Source organism: Dasypus novemcinctus, chromosome 10 (genome assembly GCF_030445035.2).
Source record: "Dasypus novemcinctus isolate mDasNov1 chromosome 10, mDasNov1.1.hap2, whole genome shotgun sequence".
NCBI classification, from domain to species: Eukaryota; Metazoa; Chordata; class Mammalia; order Cingulata; family Dasypodidae; genus Dasypus; species Dasypus novemcinctus.
In genome coordinates, this window is record NC_080682.1 from 103,376,877 (window position 1) to 103,390,464 (window position 13,588).

Here is a 13,588-nt window from a genome sequence, read left to right on the forward strand (position 1 = left end):
CATTTCATATAAAGGGAATCATGGGGAAGCGGATTTGGCCCAATGGTTAGGGCGTCCGCCTATCACACGGGAGGTCAAGTTTCAAACCCAGGGCCTCCTAACCCCTGTGGAGCTGGCCCACGCACAGTGCTGATGCGCGCAAGGAGTGATTTTCTATATATTGGGCTTTGGCTTTGGAATGTGCAATCAATGCTGATTACGGAGGATATAAAAAATCTTGCAGAAAGAATCACAGGATACACAGTTCTTCCTACACACCTTACACCAAATCTGAGTTATTAGAAATTTTTTGTTATCTGTGATTTCTCCCCAACTTTCTCCTTTGTGTTAAACATCTCACTTAAAAAAAAAAAAAAGAATCTCTTCAACCAAAATAAAAGGTACAATTTAAACATAAAAAATGACTATGTCCTAGTACAATATAAGTCATGAACCACTTTGAAAAGATATGATGTGTCAGATGGAAAAGTATGTGTATGATAAAAGGCATTTCAAAATATTTAAATACCTAAATACCAGGTTAAGAAAACTGTAATTAAAGTTTACTTTATAAGCAGTTGTTGCCTCATTTTGATACAAGAATTAGGGGTTGCAAATCATGCCACATCTACGATAAATATTCTTGTGATAGCCATAGAGATCACAACATTGTAACAATAGTTTGTTCATCATTGTTTGTCTAATATACTCAATCAGTACCTGGCACATAGCACGTACTCACTAAGTACTTGCTGAATTAATCAATTAGTGAATTTGGCCCAAATTAATCAGCCAAGGATTAATTGGAAAAGCACAGGTCATTACATTTTCAATTTCTTACAAATGGAAAAAGTTTCTTTAATCAATTAAGTGCTGCAAAAGACTTACACTCTAATTAGCAACAATGAATGGAAGCATAATAAAGACTGGATAAATCAGATTAACCAGGAAGGGAGGCGATACTCATGTTATTAGGAGTTAAAAACCAATCATGAAGTTAGAAGGATACAAAGAAATTTTAACTGGTTTTCTCCCTTTTGTGTAAATATTTATAATAAATAAAGTAAATAACTATTGAATGGAAAGAGAAAACCCAATGTAAATGACATACAGGCAGAAGAAAGGAAAAGGGAATCTACAGAAACCACTACTGTCAGTTCCTCTGAAGACCCTTATGGTTTATTCTAGTCAAAAATGACATTATGACAATCACACAATTACTACCTCAATAATTATGACTTTTTATGTGCCATCTAATTTCAGCTGGGCTATTTCTTCTTTTTACATTTTAAGTGGAAATTAAGTATCAGATCATTTTAAGATAATAGTAGATTAATTAAATTTCACAGATATTCAAAACCGAATTAATGGATCTAGCACCACAGTTTTAGCACATTCCATATACTTGGTAAGAAAACAATCTTTGAGACGCCAGACTTAAATACTGGTATTAGAAGAAGTGAGAAACCCTTTCGTGGGAATCTCACTTTATATTTTTAGCTTTAAACTAACAAACACAGGGTAGCATTGCATATTCACGGAAATAACACGTCATTCAGCCAAAAGCAGACTCTGTGTGACTGATACCTACTACTGCTACTACTGGGTGTTGGTACAGTTGGGTTGTGCTAGGGCACCAGATGGGCACTAGGGATGGAGTCTGGAAGTGGAAAATAAGAGAGAACACGCCTTCGGACAACTTCTGAGACTTGTCTCAAAATAGTCACTACTGTTCCACCAAAGCTCTGCCACTGGCTTCCTCTAGAGTTTGGAGAAACAAACAACAGGAAAAATTTCTACCACATGTCAGCGGCTCTCCAACTAGGCAATGGTCTGCGAACAGTACTTGGCCAGCACCCCAGGGTATGGTTTAGCCGTAACACTGAATTAGAGAGGAAAATGGCTCTTCACCGAGTGCCCTGCCCTCCTTGCTATGGAGGCCGTGGATGAGACTTTGTCAGGAATGAAGCAAAGTTGGGGTTAATGGAGTTTCTCTAGGCGAGGCAGATGGAAAGCCTTTTTTTGCCCTCTCAACTTTCCTCCATTTTTAAAAGTCATGCCCCTGGATCCAGGGAAATAGGGGAAATTCTCATAGGCTTTAAACTTTTATCAATTTCAATACCATTAATTTGACTTATTTATTATGTATTTTGTGAAAACCTAAAAATTTGTACCTTTATTATAGTTAATTTTTGTTATTTAATGTTTCATATTATAAATTTGTCACAGTAGGTTCAATATCTTTTTGCTATATGTGCTACCTTATATACAGCAGTACTTTATAAATTATACTGTGTACACAGATAAAGGTGTTGAGTCACCTTCAATTTAAGCAGTGTGCAAAAACCAAATTCTGAAACTATGTCTCATGGGTGTCACATTTTCTTTGGGGCAATAGTTGCCATCTCACCTCTGCTTTACGAATATTTTCTTTAGCTTCATCTATTTTCTGTTCCAGTTCTGCTCGGCTTTGCTCTGATACTGCAACTCCATGACATTCCAGCTCATCTAGAACCTATTAAAGAAAACAGGAAAATAATTATGATTGTTTTTTTTTTCCTTTTTCTCTTTTTCCCTTAAATGTCTATAGTACTTAGATAATTCGAAAGACTTTAGTGACTAATGGCCATGATTCCTTTATTTATCTTTAATTGGTTTCCTTTATTTACATTTAGTTGGTTTCCATTATTTATTTAAGATAATTTTAATTTTGAAATAATTATAGACTCACAGGGAGTTGCAAAAGTAGTAGAGTTCTGTGTACTCTTCCCCCCAAAACCCCCAATGGTAATAATTTATAAAATCATACAGTACAATATCAAAACCAGGAAATTGACATTGGTGCAATCTAAAGACCTTATTCAGATTGCACAATTTTTGACAATAACTTTTTTAAAAAAACTGTGTTTCATTAATATGTACCCATAAAATTGATTTGTTTAAAAAAATAACAAGACTCAAGTGTATGTTCTCTATAAGAAACTTACTTTAAAATAAAGATGCTACATATAATACACTATATATATATACACATTAATATAGATGGAGTAGCTATATATTATAATACTCCCAGAAAAAGCAGATTTCCAAGCAAGGAAAATTATCAGGAATAAAGGGTTTTATATAATGACAAAAGGGTCAATTCTTAAAATATAATGACATGATACCTTTAATCTTTAAACATTTCATAAATACAGAGTATAGTCGCAAAAGAGCACATAATATAAAACAGCGAAAGTCGCCATGGTACCTGCACATGTGGTACCATGTGCCCTTCACTCCAAGATAACCATTGTCCCATCAATTTAAATGTATTCTTTCAGACCATTTCTTATGCATTTCTATGCTTATCCGCACAAACACAAATAGTTTTGTTTAAACAAAAAACGAAATGAGACATACATAGCATTAATTTCCTCCTCAATATACCTAAGAAACTTTTGTCTATACAAATATTGACCTCATTCTCTTTAATTCACACACTCAATAGTTTAACTATATCATATTTTATTTACTCTTACTCTCTTGCTATTTGAATTTTCAAGTTTCTTGACATTATAAATAGTATTGAACAATCTACAAGTTAGTCAATGACTTTTTGAACACATATATTTAGGATAAAAACACAGAAAGGGAAACTACATTTTAACTTTATTTATTTAATCATTTTTAAAAAGATTTCTTTATTTATTGAATTTCCCCCCCCTCCCCCGGTTGTCTGTTCTCTATTTGCTGTGTCTTGTTTCTTTGCCCGCTTCTGCTGTCCTCAGCCGCACGGGAAGTGTGGGCGGCGCCATTCCTGGGCAGGCTGCACTTTCTTTTGCGCTGGGTGGCTCTCCTTACCAGGCACACTCCTTGCGCGTGGGGCTCCCCTGTGCGGGGGACACCCCTGCGTGGCAGGGCACTCCTTGCGGGTATCAGCACTGCGCATGGGCCAGCTCCACATGGGTCAGGGAGGCCCGGGGCTTGACCGCGGACCTCCCATGTGGTAGACGGACGGCCTAACCACTGGGCCAAGTCCGTTTCCCTACATTTTAACTTTAATAGGCACTACCAAATTGTCTCTGAAAAGGTTGTACCTACTTCTAATAAGTATGTGAGAGCATGTTTCTCTGTATTTTATCAACATTGGCTCTTGCCAATCATTAAAATTTTTGCAAATATTAAATACAAAAATGATTCTTTCATTGTTTTAAAATTCATTTCCTCTCTACATTTTATAATTTTTGTCCTTTCACATTATTTAAATATATATATATTTTCTGGATATTTGTCCTTTTCCTATTATTTATGTCACAAATATTTCTTGCCATTCCTCTTTCTGTTAACTTTTTTTTATATTCTTTTATTTTACAGAAATTTTTAGTCTCCCTGCATGGGTTTTGTGTCTTGCTTAAGAAATCAGGGAAACGGACTTTGGCCCAGTGGTTAGGGCGTCTGTCTACCACATGGGAGGTCCGTGGTTCAAACCCCGGGCCACCTTGACCCGTGTGGAGCTGGCCCATGCGCAGTGCTGATGCACACAAGGAGTGCCTGCCATGCAAGGGTGTCCCCCGCGTGGGGGAGCCCCACACCCAAGGAGTGCGCCCCGTAAGGAGAGCCGCCCAGCGTGAAAAGAAAGTGCAGCCTGCCCAGGAATGGCGCGGCCCACACTTCCCGTGCCGCTGACGACAATAGAAGTGGACAAAAGAAACAAGACGCAGCAAATAGACACCAAGAACAGACAACCAGGGGAGGGGGGGAAATTAAATAAATAAATATTTATTTAAAAAAAAAAAAAAAAAAAAAGAAATCAGTGGTTATATACCAAAAAAATTCTATATTTTTCCAACTTTTTATAATGTTGTGTCTAACATTTAGCATTCATTCTTTTGAAATGTAGTTTTGAATATGGTAGAAGGGAAGAGTATAACTTTCTATGCTTTCACAAATACAGTCAATTGCTCTAATAGTTATTGAATACAAAATCTTTTCCCCAAAGATTTGAAATGCCATTAACATTTTTTATTACGAAAAATTTCAAATATACTAAAAAGTAAAAAAGGCTAGTAGAATGAACTCCCATTGCTTCACCTATCTTCATTTCTTTGCTAAAGCATTTCTTTTTAAGATTTAATTTATTTATTTCCCCCCGTTGTCTGGTCTCTGTGTCCATTCGCTGTGTGTTCTTCTGTGTCTGTTTGTATTCTCATTATGCGGCTTCAGGAACCAGCTGTGGGACCTTGTGGAGTGGGAGAGAGGCGATCATTCTCTTGTGCCACCTCAGCTCCCTAGGTTGCTGCATCTCTTATTGTCTCTTCTCTGTGTCTTTTTTTTTTTTTAAGATTTATTTATTTATTTCTCTCCCCGTGCCCCCCACCCTGGTTGTCTGTTCTCTGTGTCTATTTGCTGTGTCTTCTTTGTCCGCTTCTGTTGTCAGCGGCACGGGAATCTGTGTTTTTTTTGGTTGCAACATCTTGTTGTGTCAGCTCTCTTTGCGTGTGCGGCACCATTCCTGGGCAGGCTGCACTTCCTTTCGCGCTGGGCAGCTCTCCTTATGGGGCGCACTCCTCGCGCGTGGGACTCCCCTATGTGGGGGACACCCCTGCGTGGTTCTCTGAGTCTCTTTTTGTTGCGGTATCTTGCTCCATCAGCTCTCTGTGTGGCAGCACTCCTGGGTGGGGTGGCACTCCTTGCGTAGGGCAGCACTCTGCATGGGCCAGCTCACCACACAGGCCAGGAGGCCCTAGGTATCAAACTCTGGACCTTCTATAGTAGACGGGAGCCCAATTACTTGAGCCACATCCGTTTCCCCTTGCTAAAGCATTTTAAAGCGAATTCTACCTATCATGTTATTTCATCTCTACATGCTTTAGTGAAAGTCTTTAGAAATATGAAAATTTCTTTATATAACCAAGTAAGACTTAACAACAATTCCTTGGTAGCTTCTAAAATGCACTTAATTGTTATACCTCCCCAAATGTCTCAAAAATGGTTATGATTGGTTAGTTTGAATCAGTATCCAAATAAGGTTCATACACTAAATTCCCATACATACACAGATCACTTTCTTTGAGATAGTTGTTAATGTCTGTATGATACCACAGTTTAATTACTATGGTAATTATTGTATGTTTCAGTGAGTGCTAAGGCAACTGTCTTATTATCGCGTTTCTTGGCTCTTCTTGTATATTACAAAAAAATTCAAGATATGTTTTAGAACCAGTTTATCAAGTTCCTTTACAAATATCTTGTATGTTTGACTGTAATTGCATTGAAATTACACATATATTTGGTAAAAATCTACATTTTTGCATCTCTCAAATTACTCATGGTTTATGTTCTCTGGTAAAAGAATATGCCTTTGTTCTTATGGATAATGCTGTTTCACTGGTTTATTCATCAGTATTTTATTTTTGTGGCAAATAGTCTCTTTTTCCAAATGTCTTTCAAAATTTGTTGTTGCTGGTTAATAGGAAACTGCGATATAGAAGTCAATGAGCAAGGACCAAAGAGTGGCCTCTTGGAGGCAAGGGCAGATTCCAGCTCAGGAACCCCACGGTCCTGCAGCTGCAAGGAACTAGATTCTGACAACACGTGAGTGAGCTTGGAAGTGGATTTTCCCTCAGAGTCCTCAGAGCCAGAAAAGAGCCTAGTCTGGTCAATATCTTGATTTTGGCCTTGTGAGATCCAAAGCAGAACTAGTCAAACCCACACACAGAACTGTGAGATAGTGAATCTGTCTTGTTTTAGGCTGCTAAATTTGTGGTAACCCAATACAGCAGCAATAGGGAACAAACATAATCAACAGGGATACTATCTGATGTAAGTCTGAGGACGATGAGAGTCTCTATCCAGCTGGCTGGGGATTGTATTTTATTTTTTAACCATACCGAATTTTCTCAAAGGCCTTTTTGGCAATTATGAAAACCATCATAAACTTTTTCATATTTACTCTGTAAACATAGTTTATTATACTGAAAGATTTTCAAATGATGAATTATTCTTGTACCCAATTTAGTTATGAATGTAATACAGCTGAGTTCATTTTTATTAGAATATATTATTAGCATTTTTACAAGTTGTTACACCTTTGTTGAAAATCAGTTGACCAAATATGTATAGATCCATTTTTGGACTTACTTTTCTTTGCCTGAAGAACTTCCCCTTACTTTTCTTACAGTAGAGAGCTATTGGCAACAAATTCTCTCAGTGTTTTTCAGCTTGCAAAATTCTTTAGTTTACCTTCCTTTTGCATAATACTTTCATTGGACACACAACTGTGGTGTGAAATTTTCTTCCCAGCAATTTAAAGATGCCATTCATTGTTTTCTGGTTTACATTATTTAGAACAAGAAATCTGTGATAATTTTACTTTTGTTCCTCTATATGTAATGTGTCCTTTGGATGCTTTTAAGATTTTTTTCTTTATCACTGCTTTTTAATAAAATTGATTATGACGTGTTTTGGGATAATTTTGTTTTACCTGCATGAGATTTCTCAAACTTCTTGGATCTGTGGGTTTATAGGTTTTATTAAATTTGGAAACATTTCAATCATGATTATTTCTATTATTTTTTTCTGTCTCTTTTTAGTCTCCAATTAAAAGTGTGTTAGATCACATGACTGTCCCAAAAAGGTGAATGGTACTCTGGTTCATTTTTAAAGAGTTTTATTTCTCACTATGTTTCAGTTTGGATCATTTCTATTGCTGTACTGGAAGAGTTGTTGAAATCTGTTTTTCTTTACATCCCAGCAGAAAGAAACAACATGCTTTGACAACAGAGTGAGGAAGCAGATCAATTTTTTTTAGGAGGTACCAGGAATTGAACCCAGGATCTTGTAAGTGCAAAGCAGGTGCTCAACCACTGAGCTACGTTTGTTCCGCAGATCTATTTTATTTTATTTTATTTGTTTCTCTCCCCTTCTCTCCCTCCCCACCTCCCCCTTTGTCTGCTCTCTCTGCACATTTGCTGTGTGTTCTTCTGTGTCCACTTGTATTCTCAGCTGCACTGGGAATCTGTATGTCTTTTTGGTTGTGTCATCTTGCTGTATCAGCTCTCCGTGTGTGAGGTACCATTCCTGGGCGGGCTGCGCTTTTCTTGCACAGGGCAGCTCAATGTGGGGTGCACTCCTTGCGTGTGGGGGACACTCCTGCATGGCACAGTACTCCTTGCGCACGGCAGTGCAGCGTGTGGGCCAGCTCACCACACAGGACAGGAGGCCCTGGGTTTGAACCCTGGACCTCCCAATGGTAGGTGGACACTCTACCAGCTGAGCCACGTCCACTTCCCCAGATATATTTTTAATATCTAAAAAATTACTTTTAACTATAGTCAAGGATTCCAGTGGAAAAATCTCCTTGTATATTCTATATTTTGCAGTATAATGATACAAAAATTAATCATGCTGTGAAAGTTGGTGATTTTATGTATAAAACAATCATTAAGGATTTAAATATAATTATGTAAGTAGGGAAATAAATTGACCATTAATAAAAATATTAACAGAGCATGTTACATACAACTACAATGACATGGGAGACCTAGAACTGGGAGAGATAACAATAAATGAGCCTTTGGCTTTGTTCTACTAAGTTTGGGGTGGTTTGTTTGCAGCAAAGGAAATCTGGGACAAATTTTGGTACCTGGAAGTTGGATGCTGCTGTAACAAAATCTAAACCTTTGACAGTGGCTTTAGAACAAGGGTGTGGGAAGTAGATGGAAGAACCTTGAAAAAACTGGTAATGGCAGCCTGGTGGCTCCTGAAGAGGATGCTCATGAGGGCTTAAAAAAATGCTATTAGAAACCAGAGGAAGGACACTGCTATGTTGTAACAAAACTAGGCATTATTGTTATCACAGGTGACAGGGAAAATAGACAATACACATAATGATCCAGACGGTCTAGATAAGGAGATTTCTAGGCAGAGTGTTGAAGGTGCTGCCTGGCTTTTTCTAGCTGTCTCTAATAAAATGAGATGGGAAAGAGATAAGTTAAAGAATAAACTGTTCACCATAAAGGAGCTGTTTCTTCTCAACCTTTCCAGGTCAAAAACAATTCTAAAATTAAGAAAATATTCCCAGGTAAATATTAAATCTAATGCCCTATCATTATGACTTTTAAAAATGAAGCTGAAAGTATGACTGTAAAATCCTTTGATAAGACCTCAGAAAGATTTAAGGTGGTATCTCATGACCCTTTCAAACAGATAAAAGGTCCTCTAAGGATGTTAAGGACATGCCTTGCACATACTCTCCATCAAGTCACAGACAGGGCTTCTAAGACTCTTAAGGACATTGTTTCGTAGCGGACTTACCAGGAGCCAAAGGTAGAGAAGGGCTTATTAAGATGAGATTTGTGGGTGTGGCCTTTGTAAAATGGATTGACCCCCATAAGTTTCATAGGAAACCTGCAAAGTTTTAAAAGAATTATATAGGTAGAAATACTGCCAGCTAAAGGGACAGAAACACTACAAAGTGAGGTGGTGGACTCCCAAACTTTGATGGGCAAGAAGCAGGCTAAGAAAACGAAACTACTCAGCTATAAATATGGGCTACATTTTGTAGAAACAGAAGGATGACCGACAGGTCAGAGCTAAGGCCGTGGATGAATTCTAAGCGAGGCACTGGCAACAGGAGCCTAGATGGATTTCAGAACTTCTGGGGACCTATGGAGTTGTACACCTTCCATTTTTCCCATTCGTAACAAGAGGGCCAGCAGAGGTTGTTCTGTGGCTATTTCACTGCTTCTTGTTGGATATGTGGATGAAGAGGTAACCTGTCTCTCTAGTTCAAAAGCTCTCTGAGATAAACTGTATTCAAGCCTGCATGCTAGAAGCCCCAACTGTGCTTGAGACTGAATTAGATGCCCTCGTTCTCAAGCTGGAGGCTGACTCGAGACTTTGGGAGATTTGGGCGACTAGGCAAATATATTTAGCAAGTGAGAATTCTGTGAGCCATTACGGCCACAGGGTGGACTATGGCTGATAGTAGTTTCTCTTTGGCTCACTCCTGGGACTCCCACCCAAAGTCGGAGATAATTAATTTTTGGTTTGTTGGTAAATGAAACCATGAGGTGGCTGAGACTGCATATAGTGAGAATAAAGAATAAAAAAAGGAGATAACCTAGTATAGAAACATGAGGAACTTAAATATTTAATTGTAATATTTAGAAAAAGGAACATGTAGAAGAATGTGGGAAAGATCAGAAAGGGAGAAGGAAAACCAGGATGAGGGTGAGTCATGCTTTCAAAGAAAGAAAAGGATAGGGATACAGGAATTGATAAATGCCAAAACAGTAAAATAACTACACCTAAAATAATTTCTTTGAGCATGAAATTTAGTCTTGAAGATATATTTTCATGGAGTCTACAACTGTGTCTTCAAAAACTTTGTCTTAGGGGAGAAAAGCCTGTATCAAGTAAACATATTGCATGTCTCATCTACTGTACAAAATACCATAACATACTAACACTAGCCTTTCTTGGGTGATTCTAGAACAAAGAGATGAATTAATACATTGCTGCTAGAGGGCTCACAGAATTTCCAAGCTACATAGCTAGCTGAGAGCATACTTTCCAAGTGCTGAGAAATTACAGAAAAACATACAGAGGCTACTTTGCACATCAGAACTCAACTTCTTAAACCGGTTAGCCTTTGGCTTAAGCTGAAATGGCCTAGGGCTTTCTATCATACTTACCCGTTGTTGGTGAACAATGTTTTTGTGTTCACGTGCCACCCGTGTGGCCCACTTCCGAGCCTCCTTGTTTAGACTGTGCTCCTCAGTGGTCCCAGTTTCTGATTCTAATTGTCGGCTCTACAACACAAGAGAGAATAGAAAGAAAAATATGGACTCCTACTGTAATCACTACCACTTTGTAGTTGCACCAGAGGCTCTTCACTCGATGAGCACTCAAAACATGAGGCATGCACCAATACTGTAGGAAGCAACGCCCATTGACACAGCAAGTTAGGAGGAGAGTAAGAGGACAGTGAGAACCCATAAATGACCACAGGTTTTCATCTTACATTGCTGAACATGAAAGCTTCACATCTAAAATCATGAATTAATCCTTTTTGGGTATGAAGGAAGCTAGGTAAGGTAAGCAAAGGAAAAAAGCATTCATCCAACCTACTAAGAGAACTGCATGGATAAAAATGGAAAGAACTCAATAGTTTTGATGTGATGAAAGACAGAATCCCCGAATTGAAATGAAAAGAACAGAATAAAATGATTCAATAGTAGTAACAACAAAAGCTCCAAGATACTGGGTTTAATTTAGTTATCAGTCCATCACCAATTTACTACGTAATCTTAAATAAGCTTTTGCCTTCTCTTAGGGCTTTAATAATGTCACATGAAAGAATTGAATGATCACTGAGGGTTTCTTCTAGCTCTAAAATGCTGATTCTGTTTCACTAAGAACAAACTGCAAAATCTGTATGAATACTAGTAATAATTTACCCTTATTGTGCAAGGAACTATTACACTGAGGTGAGTACCAGGGCCATTTTATAGATAAGAAAACGAAGATTCATAAAGGTCAAGTAATTTAGCTACTAAGTACCACAGTCTTGATTACACAAATCTCATTCCTGATCTCTTAACTGTTAAATTATTTTAACTCTCTCTAAACTCTTAAGGAGCCATAAAAACATCTTTGTTAAATAATTAGGAAAGAAAATAATTTCTTTATATGAAGTCTCAAAAGAGGATTTTAATAGATAAAGAAGCAAAGTTTTAGTTAGAGTGGCAAGAATCTTAGAAAATGACTTTTGCAAGGTCATGTTGCTGAAAATTGACAGTATTAAAATTTGGTACACTGGATTAAAAAAGTTAAGTGTTTGTTGGTGGGGGGAGGTTGTGATAAATCAAGGTTGAAAACCCTCTATGTGACCTGTAGCTCATTCAGTTAAAGCTAGATTATAAAAATATAAATCAACTGAAATAGAGCAAGAATAAAAATCTGAATCTAACCAACTTTACATTTATTAACCATTTTATATTCTGATTCATTACTTGTATATCAAGAATATTGGAATGAACTTTATTATTATATTTGGCTTTGCAAATGTACCTGGGCATTCAAATTTATATCTATCCTCGAAAGTCAGGGACTCTAAAATGATAAACCATGGAAACAGATATGCAAATACATTTAGTATTCTAAGTTAGCTAGAAGAAACTGATGTATACAGGTTGAGAGATATACTCTAAACAGGCCGGGAATAGGTTTTGGCATAAGACAGACCTAGCTCTGAATCCTTTCTATGACATTTACTAGATGTATGATCTTGGGCATGCTAATTAATCTAAATCTGAGCTACATCTGAATGTTAGCAAAAATGTCCCCTGATTTCACAGGGGTTGTTAGAATAAAATGAGGCTGTATTTTAAACATTCTGGTATAGTATCAACATATATTAAATATCTAATAAATGGTAATTGTTAATGTAAAAAAATCCAATTGAAAATCATTTCAAAGAAATTTTTTTCTCATTATCATTATTAAAAAACCTGGATAATTCCCAGATTAATTTTTTTCCTTGAGAATTTCAAGAATTTATTAAGGCAATTCTTTAAAAATAAAATATACATAAATTAAATTATTGAATCAAGAGCCTACATACTGGACCAAAAGTTCAAGAATAAACAGAAATATCAGAGATCTTACTGCCAACTGAGAGGAATGTGAGTCAACCTAAAAATGACTATATTGTGTATTATTTATTTAACAATTGCATTTTTGTGGTTCCGAGTTTTTTAAAATTAAAATAAATTTTTAAAACACTCTGCCTTGATCCATATTGAGTTTATTTTTGCACACGGTATGGGCTAACTTCATTGTTTTATATATGGATTCTCCAACAGTTTGTGGGAGAGACTATTCTTTCCCCACCGCATATACTTAGTACCACTGTTAAAAATCAATTGGCTAGGTTTATTTATTTATATCTTTGTAAAAAAATTTGTTAGTCTTACTAAGGGTTTGTTGATATTTATTGATTTTCTCAAAGAACCAGCTTTTTGCTTTGTTTATTTTATCTTATCTTTGAGGCACCAGGGACTGAACCCTGGGCCTGGTAAATGGGAAGCAAATTCCCAACTACTGAGCTACCCCAATTCTGCCTATTGTTTTCTGTGGGTTTTTTTTTCCTTCAATTTCATTTATTTCTGTTCTAATCTTTATTTCTTTCTTTCTGTTTGCTTTGGAATTGGTTTGCTGTTCTTTTTCTCGTTTTTCTAGTTGTTCAATTAGATCTTTGAGTTTAGCTCCTCCTTCTTTTTTAATAAAGCATTTAGGGCTATAAATTTCCCTCAGCACTGCCTTCACTGTCTCCTATAAGTTTTGATAAATTGTGTTCTCATTTTCTTTTTTTTTAATTGACTTTGTAATAATATTACATTGAAAATATATATATATATATGAGGTCCCATTCAACCCCACCACCCCCACCCTCTCATTTTCATTCAGCTTGAGATACCTACTAATTTCTCTTGCAATTTATTCTTCGACCCAGATTCTTTAGGATTGTGTTGTTTAGCAAATTTTCCCCTTTCCCACCTATTACTGATTTTGAGCTTCATTCCATTATGATCAGAGAAGGTGTTCTGTATAATTTTAATTT

General features: G+C 36.8%; 1 protein-coding gene across 2 annotated transcripts in view; it reads right to left on the reverse strand.

Annotated features, from left to right (window-relative positions):
• Nucleotides 1-13,588, reverse strand: part of FCHSD2 (FCH and double SH3 domains 2) — a 359,152-nt gene that overhangs the window by 46,081 nt on the left and 299,483 nt on the right. Inside the window, exons 11-12 of one of the 2 annotated variants that reach the window (XM_058305914.2) lie at nt 10,659-10,775; nt 2,390-2,494 (exon numbers count right to left, since the gene is read on the reverse strand). In XM_058305914.2, the coding sequence (XP_058161897.1) occupies nt 2,390-2,494; nt 10,659-10,775 (222 nt within the window). The remainder of the gene's footprint in view (nt 1-2,389; nt 2,495-10,658; nt 10,776-13,588) is intronic. The other variant, XM_071218257.1, reaches the window with a different exon arrangement.